Source organism: Erithacus rubecula (genome assembly GCF_903797595.1).
Source record: "Erithacus rubecula genome assembly, chromosome: 1".
Lineage (NCBI taxonomy): Eukaryota > Metazoa > Chordata > Aves > Passeriformes > Muscicapidae > Erithacus > Erithacus rubecula.
This window is the reverse complement of record NC_136658.1, coordinates 75,390,035-75,413,082: the sequence shown is the minus strand read 5'-3', so window position 1 is coordinate 75,413,082 and position 23,048 is coordinate 75,390,035. Positions and strand designations below refer to the sequence as shown.

General features: G+C 43.1%; 1 protein-coding gene across 1 annotated transcript in view; it reads left to right on the top strand.

The window, feature by feature from the left end:
• Nucleotides 1-23,048, top strand: part of MTUS2 (microtubule associated scaffold protein 2) — a 285,836-nt gene that overhangs the window by 243,742 nt on the left and 19,046 nt on the right. The window contains exon 11 of the mRNA XM_079298328.1: nucleotides 18,494-18,560. Coding sequence (XP_079154454.1) covers nucleotides 18,494-18,560 — 67 coding nt within the window. The remainder of the gene's footprint in view (nucleotides 1-18,493; nucleotides 18,561-23,048) is intronic.

Below are 23,048 nucleotides of genomic sequence, written 5' to 3'. Positions count from 1 at the left end.
TCCAATAGTGACCTATGTAGGTGTTATAATAATATTGGCAACGATGATCAGTGCACTAGAATTTCAGCTTTTTCAAGTGATCTTAGTACTTCTACAGTCTAAAAAGAGGAACAATTTATTATCCATAACAAAGATCTGGCAATGCTAAATGTCCATCAAACCAACTACGTGCCAGCTTTTTAATTGCAGGAATATTAGGATTTTAGCCATCACATAACATAAAGGCTCGTCCCGCTTAAAAAAAATCAATTTTTATCTTCTTATTTACCAGAGGAATACAATCTGTTTAAATTAACATTAGCTTGTGTTTAATCAAATTACACAGAACAAAGAAAAAAAAGATGATGGGATTGAACTGGGTTTCTTGAAAACAGAAAGCATTTGGCTGACTTAATGTATTCCTCTTTGTTAATATTTGAGCTCTATATGGCATTCTTAATAGAAATTAAGACATTACAGTTTTTGTTATTCCACAATTATCCCAACGAGTGCTAGGCATTTTGAGGATATCTTGAAAAAAGATGATGTCCCAATCCTGGAGCATTTAGCATCTAAATAGCAAAAGCCTGATTAAAATGGTGTGTCAAAGTGACTGAGTCTGGAGGTTACCATATATTTGGTTTCTTGGGGTATTTATGTGGGAAGGTCAGCACATGTTTGTGTGTGATGGATACAGACACCTGCATGCACACAAGCACACCATGCTGCATGTTCTGCTTCCAGGAATCCCCTGGGAAGAGGATCTGTGTTTCCAGTGACTCTACAAGGGGTAGGGCTAGAGCACCAGAGGGTCTGGTATCACCAGCAGGGTGATAGGCACTACTGGATGAAGACTGGACAGAGAGATGTCCTGCCAAGTGCAATAGTGCCCTGATTTGAAGGACAGGTGTCTGCAGTGGCAGATATGGTTCAGCTGAAGCAGTGCTCCTGTAGAAGGGTGAAGTTTTCCTCTGAAGGCCCAGGGATGATGTGGAAAGGTCTGGTTTTCCTCTGGAATCCAGTGGAAAGAAGCTATCTTGGTGTTCAAAATCTCAGTTTTTATCTAGGTAGGAAAGGCTTGGCTCCTCCCCCTGGCTGGAGCATCTCCCAATGGGATGATGTAATTTTATCAGTCATACAGTGGGACTTAATGGCCCAGCAGCAGATGATATCTTGCTGCAGGGAGGATGGGTTGTGGAGAAGATAAAGATGATTGCCCCACCTGGTTTTAAAAATGGCCCATTAGCAGATAGTATGTGCCATAGAGATAAGGAAATCACTGCTCCACTCAGCTTCAACAGATGGTGATAGAATACATACTCCTGGCCACATCAACCCAACACAAATAGTGAGGACAGCCAAGTCAAAGCAAGCCCACATACAGCAGGAGGTGCAGCAATGGCTGTGTGCATGCAGCTCTGTGAGCTGTAGGAGAAAGCACAGAGAGTAGTTTCCCTTCTGCAGACAGAGATACTCCCACTGCTCATGTTTATTTACACCAAATAGCTGTGATGAATATTTTATATCCCACACAGGTTTGTCTCATCTGCCCTTGTTGGCGTTTCCCATGGTGTAGCACTTGGCTCCAGGCAGCTGCAGAAATGAGCAGCAGGATGTGTCCTCAGCAGCACTGCTGGGCTGATGGCTGCTTCTGAGGCAGACAGGCTCCACAGCTATTCTTATTACCACACTCTGGCTTTATCTGTGGGGGAAAATTAGCTTTATTTCTTCCTTGTTTTGTTTTGTTGGTTTTTTTAATTGCTTAGTACACTACAGTCAATTAATAGACCCAGAGGGATGCTTCTCCTCAGGGGATATATTGGGTAGGTGCACATGGATTGAACAAGAAGCCCTGGCACCTGTGGTGTGCTGGCTGGGGAGTACTGGGGTTCACCACCATTTACCCAAGAGGTGCCTGAACTGGGACCTTATTTGAGGCTGGAGTTGCCTTTCTACACCTGAGCTTTGGTACTCAGGCACTTGGCTGCATGATGCAGGAAGACTCTTGGAGTCCCATGGCTCTTCAGCCCTGTGCAGGGTCTTGCCTTCCCCCTGAGTAGAGAAAGCTATTTTCCCCCTTCATCTGCAATATTGCATCACCTGGCACAGGGAGCATTCTTCCTGTGGCTGGCACAGGCACCCTGCTCAGGCTGAACCTTACCCTGGGGATTGGTCTGACCACAAGACAGTTAAATACTGATCCCTTCAGCAGCTGAAGTTGGCTGCGTTTCTGGAAATGGTTTCTGAAGCTTCTTGGAAAAGCATGTGTAATGCTGGGCTGCTTTAAGCAGCCTCACACTTAGCAGGCAGGTAGGGGGTAAGCACCAAGGCAGGTCCCTGATGGACAAAGCTCCCCAGCCCTCTGGAGAGGCAATGACAACCCACAGATAACTTTCCCTAGGTTAGGGAAAGATATGATTGATAGGTGTTGCAGAGCTATTCTGCCCTGGAAAGTAAAAGAAAAAATGTTTAGGAGGAGTTGGATATTGTTCAGATATCTCTACATTTCCAGTGGGAACCATATTGCAAAAGAAAAAACCTTTGGGGATTTTCTTCTGCTCTGACTGTAAAAAAATGGAGATCTCCTCCTAATTTGGTACAAGTTTCCAGATATTTGGCCTGATTTTTTTTTTTTTGCCTTCACCTCTTGCTAACTGGTATTTTTGAAAAACAAACACATTACAAAGGAGCATAACACACTCAAAGCAATGGCTAAATGCATTAAAATAATTCATTTAGAAGTACAAGGTACAATTGAGGGTATGTACCATATATTTATGTAGGTGCCATTTTTATGCCTTGAACTTCTGAATGCTTGAATGCTTGAAATTCCTTCCTATAGTCTTGGAATATCTTCTGTTTCATGTAAAACTTAATTTCACCAATCTTTAGCTGAAATGAAGTCTGGAAATTACTGAGTGTTAGATGCACTTAAAAAAAATGTTGTGTCTTCTTTCCCCTGCCCCAAAGGCATCTTTTAATGTCATTTGTAGAAAGACTTCAGATTATTTACTGTGTTCCCTCACCACTGCATATTCCTAAGATAGAGTACTCTGTTGTAACTCCCTGTCTCTCCAAAATTACTGTCACAGTCTCAGGGGGTGACAGTGTAAATATCACAAGTCCTCTTATGTAGATCCATCAGCAGACGCATTCTGAGCTGACGCACAGGAGGGACTTCCCAGCAATGTAGTGGAACTTTCCCTCTTGATCAAAATTCTTGGCAGAGGTGAGGTTGTTCCAGTGCAAAGCAAGGCCTGAAAATACAGATAGACCATGACAACTATTTCACTTTATGTGTTTCAAGGCTCCGTGCCACGTCTGCAAAAACCTCCCGTACAAACATGCTGACAGAAATGCAGCACTTCCTTTGTAAGTGAAGTTCTGATGTGATCTTCAGTTTTTCAAGTACAATTTCTTATTCCCTTTGCAGTCCATGTGGATTGTGGTTACAGATTTTAGCAGCTGGAGAGCCACATATTTGATGAGTGGACTGCAAGCTGCCTGAAGTTTTGAGCATATAAAACCAACACACTGACATTCCCACTGCACTGGGTTTGAGTGATAGATTCAGCAAAGCCAGGCTGAAACCAGCTCTGCCTGGAGCTGTGGTCTGGCCATCAGCTGGAAGGGAGTAACCCCAGGAGTAATTAGAGTTTCTGATGTCAGCAAAAAGCAATGTGAGCTCCTACTGTGAACATGTGTTGTGAAAAGCTGTCAAGATCTTTGGGTGAGTGAGCAGAGATGCAGCCAGTAGAAGGGAGGCAGTGACAACACCTGCACGTTCAGCACTGGGGAGACTGATTCTGGATATGTGACATTTAGCACTGGTGTTCACACCTCTTCAGAAGACAATGAAAAAATTGGGAGGAAAAAGAGACAACACTGAGATCTGGAAAAATCTGCTTTTTTGTGAGAAACAGCAGAGAAGTCTTGATTTCTTTGTGGAAAAAGGCGAAGTTGCTTGAGTGCAGAGCAGAAGAATTCTCATAAGGAGGTACTGCTGTGTACCAGAAAGAGCTTTCCCCAATCAAGGGAAAGTCTAGCAGAAACCACTGCTTAACTTTAGCAGAAGTTTTGCAGCTTCAACACATGAAGGAAGCACAGACTTTTAGGACTAGAGTTATTAGAGTTATTAGTCAGTTATTAGAAGAAAGCACTGTGAGAAGATAAAGTTGATCCACACCTTCATGTCAGCAGTTTGCCAATGGATGCCTTTATAGAGGGGATGTTTTCATCAAATGTAATTATAGAACAACAACTGTGTAAAATATCATGTCCTGTGATAAAAAAAAATTCATACTATTTGATTGAAGCATCCCTTTGTCCTTTGCCTTTAAAGTCTACTAAGATCTGTAGGTAGCAATAATATCTGGACATTTAGTATTTGGTGGTGCAATACATGTAAGAGGGGAGATGACTATTTAGGTTGGAAGTCTTTTTCAGGTAGATGTTAAGATGAGTTTTCCATGCAGATCAGCTTTTCATCACACTCTCTAAAGCAGGGTTACTTGCACCTTCTGAATTTTCTGGCAATAATCATGGCTCGATGCAGGATCTAGATTAAACAGACCATGACTCAAACATATATATAAATATAAATTACCATGTTCCAAGGACATTTGTGCCATCCTTTCCTGAAATTCTCTGGCCATGCTCTCACCCCTGAGATCTAATTCACTTGCAGCTTCCTACAATCACTTCTCACACATCATAACTTCAGAAGGTGATAGTGTGATTATAATGATTTGAGAACTGTTTATTGTTGTTCTTTCTTAAAACCAGCTGTAACTACAGAGGAGTTAGCATAAATGATGCATTTCTAAAATGAATTCTAAAGATCATTTGAGCTAAGTTTTCTTTGGGTGTAAAAACCTCCTAAGCCCATAACTGATAGTTTGAATTCTCATTAGTACTGCTCCTCTCAGCAGAGCACTGAGAATCTTTCCAATAGGAGAAACTTGCTCCACGTAAAGCTGCTGGAATTTTTTGCCACTGACATTGCTGTGATAGGATGTCAGCACTTGTGCCTTGCTCTGCTTGGCCTCAAAGTACAGCAGCTTGAAGTTGTCATTGGCTTTGGCCCAGAGTGACTTGGGAGTGGAGGAGAAATTACCTGTTTGCTGGGAGAAGGGAACATTTCTCTGCAAAGTTGATTTAAGAAAAAGGCCATCTGCTTGCAGCTACTCAGAGGTTTGGAATTTAGATATTGCCTTGCAGGGGATGTATTCCTGGGCAGAGGACAGGTGAGGAGTTCAGTGAAAACATGCATTTTTCCTTGTGATCTTGGTGCATAAATGATAGGAGGAAATAAAAATTCCCTGACAGCAAGAGCTAGTTCATTTGGAATGCTTACTTTGTACTGTTCCAAACTTCAAGAACTAGAAAACATAGTAATAAAGCATTGTTCTTTCATGAATTTTAATCCATGGCCTTGCAAACTACTGACACTAAAATAAATGTAAGGCTACACTAGCAGAAATAACAAAACTCTGAAGGAATTCTGTTTAGATCCTCACATTCTTTTTATATGAGAACTGAATTTAAAAAGGAGTCATCTGGCTGGGCTCTCTCACTTGAGAAATAGAGGGCATGTAGTCCGTGTTAATTTGTTAAATTCTAGAGTAAACATTCTATTCATCCAAATATACAATAGCATAATTGTATAGTTGAAGAACTATATTAAAAAATGTTTGCTTCCATATAAATTGCCTGAGGACCATTAAAACCTCATGGTAGTGAGTAATGCACAAAATGTGAAACCTCACTGTAAATCCAAGGGAAATTGCCATTCTGGGGCCATCTGGCATGACTTTCAGCTCTAGCTGAGTCATCTCACTGAAACTCATTACTGACTGCTCATGGCTTCAGAAATCCCCAAATCACTGCATTACATTTTCTGTTTTGTTTTTTTTTTTAAGTTAGAAAAGAACAAAAATAACAACCCCAACCTGGAAAACAATGAACCACGTGTGTATGTCTGAAGAACAATGTGGAGAACTGTGCTGCTTATGAGAGAGCTGTGTCAGAGAAAACTTGTAATGCACCTCCAACAAGGAAAGTGAAGTGTAATAGAGAATGTATTTGCTTTTCTTATTTCCTTGGGCCACTGTAGTTTTCAGTCTGACAAGATTAGGGTTCAGGGGCTTGTGACAGGATTCTCCTCCTGGCTAACTCTGGCAGAGTATGGATTCCATTCCTTGTCCTGGGGAAGCTGATCCTGTGCTAACAAAGTTGGCTCTCCCCAAATTCACCAATTCACCACTTTATCCCTGCTTCAGTTTTAACCCCCATCTGATTCAGTGCCCAAACACTTGTGGGGCTATAAGGAAGGAAGCTGGGGCAAAACAAGTGACAGGAGAGGGGAAGATTAAAACACTTCCTTTGACAGCAGCACTCATCTTCATTGGTTTCAAGTATTCACAGAAGTAGAATGTGACTGGTAATTTCAAAAAGTGAAATTGGAAAGAGAATTTAGGACTAGTTGAGACTGTTTTCAAATTATGCAGCTTGCAGAATTGAAGAATTGACAATACAGACAATAAGTCAATTTCAGTCTTTGAGGCCAATGTTTGGCTTATTGAAAAATAGATTCAGTTTCTCCACTTGTCTGCAACTCTGTGAGTATACTCAGTTTCCCTCTTGTAGATATCAAATTCTGACAAAGTGCACCTGCATGTTCTGTCAGACAAACTGTACCAGTGTTTGAAGAGAGTGCATGCAGAGAATCACAGAAAGTGTGCTGGATGTCCCTTCTCCTTGCCTTGCCCTCCCACCTTTGCCTTGCCGCTCAATCGCTTTCCAGGCCTCCTGTTCAAAATGCATTGCTGGAATAGCATTGCCCTATTCTGCCTCTGCAGTGCCTTGGACAAAATGCTGCTCCCAGTGAATGAGCAGCCTTCTCCCGGTGCCGTTCCCCATCCTTGGGAGGTGCTAAGTGTCGGTGTCACGGCCGCCTCCCGCTGTTGACTGCAGAGAATGCCAGGAGGCGCAGCTGCCGATGCCTGGCTTATCCATCGCTCCGCAGGGCTGGGACACCACGGCCACTGCAGGGTCTCAGCTGTGCAGGGCTGGGACACCACGGCCATTGCAGGGTCTCAGCTGTGCACCAGGTCCTCTGCAGCTCACTATCCTCATTCCTGCAGTCTCCTGTTCCTTGTCTCCCTTCACCACTGCATATCCCTTTGTCCTCTGGAATGCCACCTGCAGAACAGCCTTTTCCTTTCTCCTTAGTTTCATCTCCTTTTTTAAAATATTTTGTTTTCTTACCAGGTGAAGCAGATTTTGAACTTTCAGTATGCCCCACCTCAGCCTTCTCTCTCAATTACTTCTTTCTGCATCCCCATGGTGCTCCCTTCAGCCTCCTTGGTCCTCACCACTAATCAGTCTCCAGCTTTCTTTCCCCTTGCTTCTTTTGCTTATTTCCATAACCACTGGATACTGCCCTATTACCTTATTCCTAGAGCTGGCAGTCCTCTTGCAAACAAATTTGCATCCCTTCATGTTTCCTGTACTAACTTTTGCTGCTCATGCCCTCAGAGTGTTATCCATTAGAATTAAATTAAATATTTGTTTGACATACCTCACATGCTATGCCCCTCAGCAAACCTTTCCTGGGTTTCATAAAGGATGAATAATATGGAATTCCCTTCAGAATTCTCCTGCTCTGGGATATGTATAGCACTGCACCAATACCTTTATCTCCAAGAGCTTTCCCAAGACTTTGGTTCTGTTTTTCCTTCTTTATGGATCTCCATCTTCACACTTTGTCCTGTGAAAATCCAGGGGAAGCACTGTATCTTTCCTTCCATAAAAAAGGGAAACATCAGATACTAATAGTTAGGAATCCAAATATTATTGATATTACTATATATATATATATATATATATATATATGATGATTTATTGTTTATTCTCTACAGAACAGAGTGTATGATTCATAAAGACCATTATAAAGCTAAATGGAACTGTGTGCCCCATTTGGGGATCATAGTGAATTATAAAATATGGCTAATTTATCCCTACCTCTCCCAGTTTAGTTCAGATAGATGTAAAATGCTGAAATTGTTTGGACAGTAAATAGGAATTGTTATGTGCATTGTGGAGGAAAGCATTGATTCTGTCACTGTGGGGAAAAATTGTTGCCCACGGTGCCTCTACCATTAGAGTAGGTTGTTTATAGACTAAGCTGCTCCTCTGGGACATTTAGGAACATGTAGGTGTCCTCCTTGGCCTTTAATTACCTAGAAGCCTTACCCTGTCAGGTGCTAATTCCATTGTGTTTCCACTGAAATCAATAAATATTGTACAACATACCCCATTAAGTCACATGTTTTGTGCAATTACTTTTATGTTTTAAAATCTAATTTTATCAGACTTCTTGTATTTGTTGCTAATCCCATACATAAGGAACACCTTTCTCTCTGGAACTTATCTGTATTTTCTCTTTCCAGTAATGAAACACAGCCACAACTTTTATGAAGAATGTTTTTTTAACTAATAGTGCAGGTTTTCCCAGTCCATGTTGATTTCTGTCTTATCCACAGACTTCTTCTTTCTGCCTTGAAGGGAAATGTGAGCCAGATCTGTTAGGACAGAGCTCCATGCAAAGCATTTTGGCAGAGGCACATTCACATTCTGGGTGTGGACCATCAGCAAAATCCATAGCAATATGTTGGTGACAATGCACAGACAAGCAGTATTGCACGGATAGGAAAGGTTCGTTTCAGGTCATCAAATCCAGACACTCCCTCTTACCAAATCCTATAATTTCTTCCCTAAAATGATCAATTTTCAGCTTGAAATTGATTACATTTTCCTGTTTCTTCCAGAGGACTGTTTCAGAATCTCTGGTGACTTAGGTATGCCCAAGTTCACATCCTTTTATCCTTATATAAATACATTTTTTGACCTTGAAGTACTTCTGCCTCTCTTAGTGTTCCCTCTATATTTATAGAAAGCTGTAATTTTCCAAATTTGCTATTGTTTTCTTAGAAGAAGCAGATTCCCTGCCTCAGAACTGCTATCCCCCAAACAGGGGATAAGAACTGTGTGAGGTTTCAGGTGAGATCTCCCTGTGGCTTTTCTTAAAACATTTAAACTTTCCTCTTGGTGTTTCCTAAAGCCTAAGGTTTTTTCTAAGGTATTTTCTTTATTGAGATCTGTGCACTACATATCTTTCTCATTCATCCCGTGACTGCACAGTTATTTCCAGCTGATGAGTTTCCATCTTCTACTTGATTGGGACCTTGGGCTGCTCAGTATTCTATATTTCTTATCATGACCACTCCTACAGCCCTAAATAGCATCCAGCTTGACAAGCACGGTGTTTTAACTCGACTCTGGATGGACAGTGGATCCCAACATCTCATTAGCACTCACTAATATTTGACCAGGGTCAAAAGTGAATGACATAACTTTCCCCCCAGGGTTATCTTTGAACAGCTCTGTTCATTATCTCCACTCAGCCCAACAGTTCCATTTACTGCAACTCCTTGTCCTCTTCCCCCAAAGGCCTCCTCCCCACTTAACACTTCTTCAGCAACTCCCAATCTTTCCCAGCCTGATGATCAGTGTTCTGGTTGATACCATGTGATGACTTAGTCCCCAATATATGGGAGTTATATATTACCTTTATCTAAAAATATCAATTCTTTCAGTGCACAGAGGCAGCAGCCTGCACTGCTGTGGATCTATCTTCCTTTGGTGCTCTGTTGTGCCTAACAAAGTGTTTTCAAAATATTATTCCTCTCAGTATTTGATCCAAGTGCCACATATCACTGAAATCAGGCAAATCATGCTAGCAGTTTAAAATTAAGAATCAATAATTTGAAAACCTTGTTTTGAACCTGCTCTTTAAAGTGTCAGTTCTCAAAGAATTTGGGTGTAGGGCTGTCCTCTCCTCTGGCATGCCTTCTTTGCTGAGTGTTTTGCTCCTGTCTCAGTTATGTTAATTTCTCTTTCTGTATCCTTAATTCCTGAGGCATTGCTGCCTTCAGGTGTATGCTCAAAATCCTCCACAGAGTAACTTAGCTAACAGCCTGCTGCCACCACAGAGACCCCTTCTAAATTCTTTCTTCATCCTCCTCATTTGTGCATTTGACTGTGGAACAGCTCTTTAAAAGGTTTCTGTTTTCCATTTGCTTTCTTGACTTTGGTCTTTTCTCACCTTGATGCTACACACCTTCACCTGAAAGATGAGGTTTAATTCAACCTGAGTTTGGTCTCACTGTCTCCAAAAGGATCTAAGCTGACCAAAGAGCCCAGCAGCTCTCCCAAGTACATCCTTATCCCCTATCAATCTTAAATCAGCCTCTGGGACCTCAATTCACCCTTGCCAGAAGGACAACAGATCATTTCTGCTTAATTTAAGTTTCAATTTAATATTTTCTCTTCCAATTTAGTGCTTAAGTGGTACTAAAGTCACATGTAGACCTTGCTAGCTAATCTTTACCTTAGATGTATTATCACATGCAAACAGCAAATCCCCCATTCTTAGCAATGCAGTTGAAGAAGATGAGTACTTCATTTTAGAAGCATAACAGAAGGAATAATGACTGGGTTTTATTTTCCCTGTCTGACACTCAAACTGGATCTAAATACTGTAGTTCTAATAGCCAGCTCAGAGAAATGGCCATGGTAATTTGACTACAAGTGGTTATGTAGGTGTTTTCTATGGCAGTTAGAAATTTTCCAGTTGGGATTTGGACTGTTAAAGACAGTCCAGACTTCAGGTTGTGTGGCAAAAAATGGAGTTCCTACAGTGAGGATGGAATTATTTCGCCATACCATTTTTTATCTCTACTCTGTAGCTGTTCAGTAGCCAACCAAATTAATTTCCAGATGCTGTAGAGAAAATTAGTTCTTGAATGCAAATGCAAAAGACATGTGTCTGGAGTGTAATTTTAAATTTGGCTTGGTGTTTGGGTTTGGTGTTTTGTTTATTTGTTTGTTAGGTGGGGTTTCACTGTTGTTTGCTTTGCTTTTAATTACTTGACTGTGATATTCTAAAACTTTAATTGAAGTCCTGGCAGGGCTGAAGAAGAGCGAGAGAAAGAATAAGTTGACACAAATCAATTACCTGAGAATTTAAATACAATTTAACACAGTTTTGTTGGATGTTCTTGTTGGTTCCTACTGTTTTTGAAATCACTTTGTGCATCACCAGTCACAGTTGAAGATACATTTGAACAAAAACATCTGTCCAGAGAAGCACAGACCTGAGCATCTTGCCCACCAGAAGGCAGAGCTGTTCAACAATAAGGGCAATGCCATTTTTCTGTACATTTGGTAGTGATTTGGCTTTCAGGAAAATAGTAGGTTTCAGGTTTACACAGTGGACACAGCACAAATACCACCTTGGTTGTGAGTCATTGAACTCTTTTGCCTTTTCCCAGCATTGTCTATAATGTAAATTGTTAGAGGAAAATATGTCATGCCAAAGGAGACAGCCCAGGAGAAATGAGGCTGCTGCAGGTCCATGACCTGGGTCAGGCCAAGAAAATGTGTTCCCAGTGGGAAAACTGATACAGACTGGACATACACAGCACACCCGTGTGTATATGCAGGGTAGGGTTAGGTGATAGATGCAAATACATATATACATGGCCCAAAAATCAAGCCAGAGCTTGAGAATTACAAGAGTCTCTGGGTACATCGCAGATACCTGGTTTTGCCATTACAAGGAGTCACCGGGTCCAGTGGGTGTTGATCGTCCTCACGACTTATATAAAGGATTTCAGGGAAAATATTTTCAGAGGCATTAGAGCGTCTCGATAGGCTGGGGGACACCCGGCAGCGGTGGGACATCCCGCACGAGCCGCGCAGGATGGAGCAGAGCCGCGCAGAGCCGCGCAGGATGCAGCAGAGCCGCGCAGGATGGAGCAGAGCCGCGCAGGATGGAGCAGAGCCGCGCAGAGCCGCGCAGGATGCAGCAGAGCCGCGCAGGATGCAGCAGAGCCGCGCAGGATGGAGCAGAGCCGCGCAGGATGCAGCAGAGCCGCGCAGGATGCAGCAGAGCCGCGCAGAGCCGCGCAGGATGCAGCAGAGCCGCGCAGGATGGAGCAGAGCCGCGCAGGATGCAGCAGAGCCGCGCAGGATGGAGCAGAGCCGCGCAGGATGCAGCAGAGCCGCGCAGGATGGAGCAGAGCCGCGCAGAGCCGCGCAGGACCGGGGACAGCCGTGCCCAGCCGCAGAGCCGGCGCGGCCGCCGGCAGAGACACAGTGCGGCACCGCCGAGGCGGATTTGGGAGCGCTGCGGGACAGCAGCGGGGACACGCTCAGCCTAAAGGCACATCCGAGCGGCTGCGCGGTGATGGGCGGCTGTGGATGCGGCACGGAGAGGAGAGCCCGGGGCTCCGTCCGGCTGGAGCCCGGGCTCAGTCTCGGATTTCAGCGCCTTAGGGGCTGTCGCTGCGAAGTTTCCAGCCCCGTCCCGGCAGCCGCCCGCCCCGGCGCTTGCCTGCGATGGCGCTGCTGGCCGTGCCCTGTCGCGGGCCAGCCTTTGCCAGCCGGAGGAGCCTTTTCGGGAGCGGCCGCATCCAGCGGGCGAGCAGGGAGCGGGCAGCGCTGGCCGGGGGCGATCCCGCCCGCCCCCGGCACCGACCCTTCCCCGCTCTCTTCCCCGCATCCCCCGGCAGGCACCGGGCTGACAGGTCCCCTTGGCCGGTGTCGCGGGGACGCGACATCCCTGTGTGACAGTGTCACCGTCCTGCGGCTCCGGGCCAGGCTGGCGGCGGTCCGGCCGGTGTCGGTCCTGCCAGCATGGGCAAGTGCTGCTCCACCTGTTTGCCCCCCTCTCTGTGCGAGGACGAGACGGTACTTTTGCCTCTTTGTTTTTTATCCTTTAGGGAAAGGGAAGCACGGTAGCCGTGATAGAGCCTGTGCTGCTGCTTCTGGCTGGGGTCGGTGGCGGATGCGCTTCCCGGGTGGCGGAGAGGGGAGCGATGCTCGGCTGGTTTGCGGTGTCCTGGTCTCCCCTTGGCCAGGGACAGGTCTCAGTGTCGCTTTCTCGTGCACTGCAGTGCCTTACATAAATTTATCCTGCAGTCTAAATGGAAGGGTTGGATGCTTGTGAAACAAGGAGGGACTGCTGGCATCTTCTGCAGCAACAGTCGGTTTAGTGTTTTGCTCTGCTTGTCTTGCATTTTTAATAGCCATAGTGGAGTACAAGTTACAAAGGAAACTTACAGAGAGTTTTAAACCTTGAAGAGAGATTATCAGCCTCTAGCTGTCCTAAAGTTTTACATTTCCAACAGAGGAATGATCCTTCAGTCTAGAAGTGAAACAAGACAAAACTACCTCTTTTCTTATGTTTCTGTGAATCTAAATCAAACACATTCCTAGGCACCAAAATGGGTCATGTAAGAAATGTCAGTGCAGAAGTAAGTACAGGCAGCAGGAAAATAGCATGTGCAAGAGAAGCTGTGTGACACTTTGAACACATAGCTTTTCCCATTATTCTTCTGGAAATTTGGCTGGGCTTTATGTACAAAAGAGTGAGAGAATGAATACATGCAATTTAATTTGCTTAATAGAAAATATCTTGGCAGAAACACGTTTGTGCAGTGTATTCTGTTAGAGTTTGGCTTTATGATATATTCATATAACTCTGTTAAATGAAAAAACTGATAGTGTCTCCCATTTACCTAATAGTAGTTCAAATATAGCTTGAGATATGCCACTAACGAGGTTTATAAAAAATGTGTGGGTTAATATAAAACTTGGCATAGTGCAGTGACAGTGGAATATCTAAGTGTTTGTAAACTCTAATCTTAAGGGTGTTATGAGGACAGATTATCTGACAACCAGCATGATTGAACAGTGGTGTTAAAACATGTCTTTTTAAAGGAAGACTTGGTAATTTTAAATATCAGCTGCAGTGGGATTCAGTTATTGCTTCTACAAGTATAATCTGAAATATTTATTGGTACAATAGAATTCCCAATGCATATGATTCTCATTCCAATTATAATATAATACCTTGCCACAGGGAAGTCTGAATATAGCACAACAGTGACTAAGCACCATTTGCAGGTCAGGGATTTTTTTTTTTTTTTAATTTTATTTTAAGTATTTTGAAAGCTCTGCATACAAGACAGCTGTTCTGGAGGAGCAGTTTTAGTAACAAGTGCCACAGAGCATGTGTGTGCAGATACTGTGGAAAACTGGGAAGTGTTTATACAGTGGAGACACTGTACATACATTCAGATCTTAGAGTATAAGCAAATAAGTTGGCAGGGTAGAGAGACATGTAAATTGGGAAGGTAACTCCTGCCTCCCATGTTTGCTTCCTAGCTGCTGCTGACTTCCTATGTGGGTCTGAGCAATTTTCTGATGTTCCTTGCCTGGTCTGACCCATTTCCATTTCTATGATGGACCTACTGTTACTTACCTATCGTTGAAAAGTACCTGGAGGTTTACTTAATTACTATTTCGAATTCATTAGTATCTCTCAGAGGAGAGAGACTCTAAGACAAACCTCAAATCTGCCTCCCCATCCCTCAATTATTCCTAGTCCAAGGTTAAATCTTCACTTGTTTCCCTGATGATGTCTCCTGAAGGTTGTCTACCCATCATCTTGAAGCTCCAAGCAACTAAAGCAGAGCCTTTCATAGAACCACACAATTACAGAAAAGTTTGGGTTGGAAGGGACCTTTAAAGTTCATCTAGTCTGAGACCACTGCAATGAGCAGGGACATCTTCAGTGAGGTTGCTCAGTGCCCCATTCAGCCTCTGCCCATGAGCTTTCATCACTCCTTTCTCTCTTAATCTATTTGAATAACACCAGCATCTTGCCTGTCCTTAGGTCAATATTGTGATGTCGCCTACCAAGTTATTTTTCTAGGTCCTTGTATGCAGTTACATCTAAATTCAGCTGGTTTTTGGGTTTTTGTTTTTTTTTTTTTTTGTTTTATTCTGAGCTACACTTTTAGGTTTGGCCACTGTTATTTAATTGTACAAATTCCTATTTTCTTCCTACACCTCTGCCTACCTGCCTGATTACCTGCCTTGTTTTCTGGAGCTGTTGCACCAATGTAGGTTGCCTCAGTCCATTCTCAGGGTGTTTTGAGTTGAATGGAGAACTCACATGTGCCATTTTCAGTATTTGTTTCACTTGCTGAAATGCTGTCCAACATCAAGCCTTTCCCAGGAGAAATACTGGGAGGCCTGTGCTAGAGCTGATGATAGGAAAGAGTTGCCACTGTGTCTTCAACAGAGCAGTAGGGCAAACATTTCATCCTACCTGTTTTATTCTACTTTTCTTTCTATCTGAGGAGATGGGACATATTCCAGACACAAGACTTAATCATTATATTGCAGAGTTCAGGAATGAGGAAGATGTTTTTCTTCATCTCCATTGTAAGTGTAATCTTACTTTATGAAAAATACTTCACTGTCAGAGTAATTTCTTGGGATGCGGCCAACAGAAGACCTTTGTCATCAATTTTCTAAAATATAATGCAGTCTATCATTCATTAAAAGTATATGAAAATAAATACAACATTTTAATTTGTGCAAAACAAACTGTTTTAGTTTCACATTTCTGGACATAAAAAAAAAAAAAAAAAAAAGGAATTCCAGATCACATCAAAACAGTATCTTTTCTTTCTTGCCATTTAACTGCTGCACTGGAAATGGTGGATTTTTGTACCTTCTGCTTACAGGCTCTCTGATCTTTTCCCCTACTGAAAACAGGTGTGTACAGTCGATAAACCTTATTAAACCTAAGTTAGATTTGGCCCTTGGATGCTCACCCTCAATGCTCAGCTCCAAGTGGTGACCTAGCAGAGAATCCCTACCAAGCTCCTTTGATGTGCTGAGCCTTAGTGGACACAAAACTCTTGGGAGAGCAGCTGTTTACTCTGTCTTCTCTTTCAAATACTTTGTTGAGACAAATATTAATGAAGACCAATTAACCCAGTGGGACATCCTCTTGACTTGGTTTGTTATCTGGTTTTTTTGGGGAAGTTTTCCTTGTGTGCCTGTGAATTTTTGAATTGCTTTGATGTTTTGACAGTGGATGTATAGGAATCTCAGCACAAAATCTCCCAGGAAACAAAAGTATGAGGTCCCAAAGAGCAGACAGGAGGCTCTGACCAAAATAAAACACAATGCAAGAAGTATTGGCAGAACAGTAAAATGACAGTGAAGGCACCTGAGCTGTGCTGATCTGGCTGTCCCAGGTAGCCCCAGGGGCTGCTCTGCTCTGGGAGCCACAGACCCAGCGTGGTGGGAGGCAGACTTGACTCCCACTGCCCTGGTGGGTTGGTGTCCATGCTGGAGCTGGAGTTATGGAATAGCAGGTTTAAGCTGGCCCCATGGCAATTCTCCACATTTTTGGTGAGGATGCCACCACCAAGTGCCCTCAAGGGTAGGAAAAACCTTATCTAAGATAAAACATCATGTAAAACATGGAGCCTGTAGTATTTCTTATGGGGGATTCAATTTTTTAATACTTTTTCTCCCAAAAAAGTGGGTGTTTTATTTGTTTCCATTTTTCTTCATGTAAAGAGAACAGTAACACTCTCACTGAGTTCAGCTTGTCTGTAGGTGCTGGTAATGATTTGTGCAGAGCTCCCTTGTTTTGAGTGGCTTTTGTTTCAAAGAGTGAGAGCTGGTAATTTGAGTGGGTGCTTCCCATCTGCAAGTCCTGCATCCAGTTTATCCCTGTGCATGTGCTTTCAAGGGCACCAGGCCTGGCAGTCTGCCAGGAGCACTTCTGAAAATGACTCCAGTGAGTTAAACAGACTGTATGGGCAGATGCAATGGTATTCTCCAACAGGGGGAACCTCACTCCTGTAAGGCTGCTGGTTTGGGAATCTGTGTGAAGGGATCTGCTTTTTTAATATATCATGCTGTATTTATCCAGACTTTTTTTGTTTTTCCATATTTTTTGACTAATTAGGAAAAAGAAATCCATAAGAAGCCAGATAATGTTATTCTGAGCCTGATGCAGTTGGTCAGGACTGGACACTCTGCAGTCCTGGCACACAGCCCCCTGTGCATTACTCAGCAGGGTATGGAGCCAGGAGGAGTCACTGCCTTCCTTCCTGCCTTCTTCCATAAGTGAATCAGAAAGATGCCCACATCATCTGGGTCTCCTCAAGCCTGCAAGGCTCTCAAATCAGTTCAGCTTATCACTCCACTTACAGCAAACTTTCTGGAAAGTTTGTGTCTTTGGATCTGGTGGAAATCATCCCAAAATGGCAATATATAAATGATTAATTCAAACTCCAGATTCTATTATTTTGGTATTACTAGAAATAAAGTTGTGTTACTTCTCTTAACAGAGTTAAAAGTTAGGTGCAGAAAAAATACATGGACACATGAAGTTATGAAATTTTTTTTCCACTTTGATTTTTGTAATATAGAACTGACTTGCTACCTTATCTGCTATGTATCCTGCAGCCAAACTAATCCTGTCTGTGCCCTAGATTTTTATTAGCCTTGTTTGCTTAATACAGATAAATTTGGTTTCTAGGATTCCTTTTAATTCAATTTACAACTGTACTGCCTTTTCTCTTGAATTTGATTTTTCTGTAGTGTCCTTTAAGGATTCCTGACCTTTTCTAGCCCAGGACATATTTATAGTAACTTGATCTAGTTTTATTAATCATTAGTGATCTTCCCAGCAGGGTACATTCTTTTGTCTTTTTTTCTAATATGATTCATGATACATCCCAATTTAAAGTGCCCAAATGATTGAACTGCTATGCTGGGATTTATTGTACTAAATCAGACTCCAGTGGATGGACATAAGAATTTTGTTTGTCAGTTTGCACAGCACTAGTCAAATATCTGCTGTCCAAATCCTTGCATTTTGGTAACAACACCTTAACATTGCTCATGTGAATATGTTTTAATTTTCTTTTAGCAAATTCATCTGTTTTACTCCTTAAATATTCAGATTTCCTTTGAGACTAGTCGAGGAAAGGAGGCCTAATAAATAAAATCACAGAAATAGATGTGGAGGTAGGCATGAGCATCAGGTTATTGGTGGTGCTTGTATGGGAATGCTCACCATGCATGGAATGGTGTGAGTACAGCAATCTGGAAGTTTGATCTGTGAACATACTAATGTGATTGGATATGGTTAATGCAGGCTTGAGTAGATGAAAAAAGTTTAACATTTTTAATAAATTAATCTTGTACATGCAATCCAGCCATAAATGGTGCACAGACTGACCACAAAATTATAAAAAAAAAAAAATACAGATGTCTTTTTGGCCACACAGGAGTAAATAGTGCATTCTGCACTGTCGTGTGCGAGTGTGTGTACATGTACTGTAGACATACAAGGTATTTGTAGCCACTGAGTTGTGGCTCCTAAGCTTGATTTAAAAACTGAATGAGTTCATTATAATCTCAATCCCCTCCCCTAAAAAGAAGAAGAAAAAAAAAAAAACAGTATGAGGAATCAATCTAATCTGCTTTACTGAATGAACATGTGAAAGTGCTTATCTGGGATAAACCTGGGTACTATACATATTTCTCTCTCTTTTTCCTTAAACAGAATGAAAATGCCCTTGTGAAAATAAAGGAGTTAGGAGTCGAGCTTGCAAAGATCAGGGAGGAAGTTGGTAAGTAGTACAAGAAAAGTAACAACAAAGTGATTTTCTCACTTTACATGAAAGCAGTTATTATGATTCCCTGTGCCCTGATCCTGGGGAGCCTCCGTACATGTGATGAAGTGTTTTCTGAAGCCCAGTGGCAAAGGGTTTTGTGACTTTGCAGGGAACCTTGATTTCACTTCTTTGCTGTGCAGATGGGTTCATCAGCACACACACTGGAGTATCATCTTTGCTAAACAAATTGTTCTCCATAAACTCATAGCTTCTGTGCTCCAACACTGCTGAGGAGAAAGCACAATGTGATGAGATGTGGGAGCTTGGGACTACTGCAGTGCACAGTGACTGGGAATGCATCACCAGCTTATGAACATTGCTGTGCTTTGCAGTTCAGATACAAACCAAGGGACACCAAGCTCAGACTTTGCTTGTTAATATCTCTGAGGCCTCTTCCTGGTTGAAAGACAGAAGGAGCAATGCATCCCATTTGGTCTGTGTATTTCTTGTATACCTGCATGCAACTGTTTTCCTTTTTAGTTTCTGATCTAGACAGGAGAGAGTATTAAGATACTGCCACTCCTGAGAGAGCAGATGGGCTTTTGCTCTGGCTTGAGCCAACAGGCTTCTTCTGGGCTTAAATCTCTCCAGATTGAGTGTGATGTTGGGTTCATCTGCCCCAGGGCAAATGAAGAGCAGGACCGCTGCATCAGTGGTACCAAAAGGTGTTGGAACCACTGATGACTGGAGCTGTGAATAGGAGGGACCTCTCAGCTTTCCCTGCATGTGGGAGCCCAGTTCCTGGGTCACCCATTAAGCACAGATTGTGTCATGTGGCCAGAGCCTGACATGGCCAGAAAAGGGAGGCTCAGGCCAAACCCCTGTGGGATGGGCAGAGCTGCAGATCCTCCCTGTGTTTGCCTTCACCTTGCCTATGACAGCCCACTTCAGAAAAGCTGAGCACAGCCCTTTTCTGATGCCCAGCATCTTTTGCTCCCTGCTTCACCCCTCTGAAATTATCTGGCTGTTGTAATTTCATAGAAAGCTTTATTGTCCCCATGACCAGTGTAGACTGCAGCAATAGCAAAACAGGTTTCCACTTATTGCCTGATGCCTGCCTTCCTCCATCCTCTGCATCTCTACAGTTCTTACAGAAGAGTTGTTGCCACTGGTGCTTTCTTCAGGCAGGGCACACTGAAGTTCTCAGTTCAATAGCCACTTGCCATTTGAAATACTTCAATCTAGCAGGTTGGGGTTGCTCATTTTCGTGACTGCTTTTTTAAGTGGCAGTGACATGGGAAGGAAGGAGAGGTTCAGTGCTGGAGATAAAGAGCTCTGCTTCCTTTTACACCATGTTTGTACAGCTGAAGTGAATACAAATCCCTGGTGGTTTTGCTGGAGAAGAGAACTTTGCCAAGGGTATAACTGTGTCTGTTTGGGGTCACAGAGCAGCATGCTCAGGAACAGATCACTGCCCTGCTGCCCTTGCCATTGCCCTTGCACATGCAGCAACAGACTCCTCCTCTGCACAAAGCTGAGTCCTGGCAGCATATATGGGGACAGTTTTGGTAAGAACCACAGACACCCCAGAAAAGCATCCTGAGCTGTACTGCTTCAGAAGGGAGATAAACTGTAGGTGTGTATGGGCTTTCTTCCTCAGAAAGGGAAAAGCTGGTTTGAGAGTCCTTTCCTCAGTGGTCCTGTGGGCATGGTAATGGAGAGAAGTCATTGCAGGCCACGTCTTCCTCCCATGACTCTGGAAGACATGGAGATGCTGTTTGTGGGTGACACAGGTGGCTGGTCACCTGTCTGGTGGAGGAAATCCTCTCTGTGCAACACTGAGATGCTGCATGGCCAGCTAGAAGCACTCCCAATAGGGATGAACAGAAAGATGAACATGTGCAGGTATTGCACTTCAGCAGAATGTGAAATAATTCATCAGCAATAAAAATCCTAGTATGTATCATTTACCTATGGAGGTAAATGACTGTGCTTTTTTTTGCATAAGTAAAAAATTGCTGCACAGTCTGTTTTCCTTTTTCCTTTAAAACTTAATTTTGTGAAACAACTAGTGTTTTAAAACTGTGGATGAAGTGAAATGGTAAATGCCATGTGCATGAGAGCATTTCCCATCAGAGCAGTTCTTTGCAGTCTCCTCAAGCTGAGGTTATAACTGGAGACATGAGGGTGCTACTGGAGACAAGCAGCCCACCTGTGCTATGGGAGGATTATTTTGGTCTCACTATAAGATGAATCAGTGTGTTGTACAGTATCATACATAATTTATGCAAATAAAGAATGAAACAGTTCTTTGTTTGACAGCAACAATCTTGGGTGGTCCTATGAAGGAATTCAGAGAAAATCAGAGTATGTTATTTTGACTGCAACCAAGCTGTAGTTCTGACTTGCCTCTATCACTTTAATAAGTAGTTTTTCATTAATTTAAAAATAACCAGTCCAGTTTAACAGCATGAGTGTTGGTCAGAAATTGCTGATTTCTCATGTGTAAATTCACCATGTCAGACTCACTGATGCAAATGCCTGAATGAATTAGAGAAACAAGGCTGGACTAGCTAGGTTTGATACAGGCAGGGAGTCCAACACTTAGTTGTTTAGGCAATAGCTGTAATTCAGAGTTATAACTTGGGTGCTGAATGTGCTTGGTAATCACAGCATGCAGCCTTTAACTCCAACAGAAACTACAGGAATCTGCTATGCTAAGCAATGAAACTCCAACAGAGAACCCACTGCTCAGAAAATCAGGAATATATATTTAAGGAAAATTCTTGTGGTAAATAAAACCACTGCTTAAGCAATAGCAGCAATGGACCATGTGTAAAAATAACTTAGGGAGACCTGCATCCTTCTGGAGCCAGGAAAAATATTGAGGTTCAGGCAACACTGTCCACTTTTACCCCCAGCACTCCTGTGGAAGTATCACACTGCATCTGAAACCAGCATGGGGGAAACAGGAAAATGATTCTCCTTTCCCAGTCCTGGGGAGGAATATTGGCCTCTATAAGCACTGAGGAATTTGCTATTTAAAGCAATAAGGTTTGCTCACATATTTTGCTAGAAACAACAAGGCTAGGGAAACATGACAAGCAATCATTCTACACTCAAGACACCAATCTTTATAAATTATTAATATAAGCACTTTTCAGCTGCAACACTTGCAATAAAGAGGTTTTGAATACCAGCTGTTTCCCTTCAAACTAGTGGAAATTAAATGTCAAAATTACCTGCTCCTTTACTGTCAGACATGAAGTGTGTTGAGAGGAGGTATGGAGATGCATAACAAACCTAGATGAAGGAAAGGTGATGAGATGTCAAGTTAAAAATTTGTGTTGTCTGTGTTCTCAAGAAAGCCCAAGCCTTTGTGCCATCTCCTCCTGGATGTGCCTCCCAGTCAGAGGAGACTTAACCTGAGTGTTGTGGCTGTGCTTTATCAGTGATTTTGGGGGTGAGAATCAGGAAGAAGAGCCTATTTCTCATGTCAGAAGGAAGCAGTGCCTCTGTGAGGCCACAAGACACCAGCCCCTAGTTCCCAGAGGAGCTGCACTCCTGAATGCCAAGTGCCAGGGCTGGGGGGCTGCTCTGTGGCTCTGACTGTGTGAGGTGGGGGAAGGAAGGTCAGCCCAGCAGAGATATCTACCTTTCCCTCACCTCCCCAGCCCAGCCTGAAGAGGGGTTTGCTCATCCACTGTGCACTCAGTGCTCAGGGGGTAGGGAAGCTGCAGTAGCTGGTCTCATTTAACCCAGCACAGTGTCACACCAGGAAATGCCATGTAGTGTCAGTCATTTCCAGCCTGTAAGCAGCAATGGAGATACCTACAGAGAAGAAAAAAGAAAACCAGGGTGTAACTCCTCACAACAGACCAGTAATCGTTGTGCTCTGCTTATCTTGTTCCATGTCAGCAATACATTCATACAACTTTTCCCAGTCCTTTTTCTTTTTTCTACAAGAGTAGCTCCCTTCAACAGTATCCCTGTCTTGATGCCTGAAAGCTAAACTCACAGTTTTCCAGCAGCATTAGCAGGCTGTCTGTTCAGACACTGTTTTGGGGTCCCTGCTGGAGATGACACAGCTGTTTCAGCTGTTCACATGCTGGAGCCATGCTGGTTCCTGCTCCCCAGGCAGGAGAGCTGCAGACCCTTGGGCTCCATGGCTGTTGCCTTTGTCCCAGGAGAGCTAGGCTCAAAGGTCCATCTCCCTACTGAGATTCAGTTTTCCCTCAACACTTCAGACCTCAGCCTCCTTTGTCTTAGTCTGAGGTTTATGGCAGGGATCACTCCTTTTCATAAGAGATGTTAAATATTCTGTATAGGGCAAATTGCTTCATTTTCTGCTTCCAGTAACATTGTTGGGTGTATGAGGAACAAGCCATGCAAGCTCACTTCCCCTGCTTCCCTCTTCCCTCCATTTAGCACCTGCATAAGGGTGTGATTTGTGCATAGTCTTGTATTTCAGATTACAGGATGTATTTCAGATGGACTTTCTTT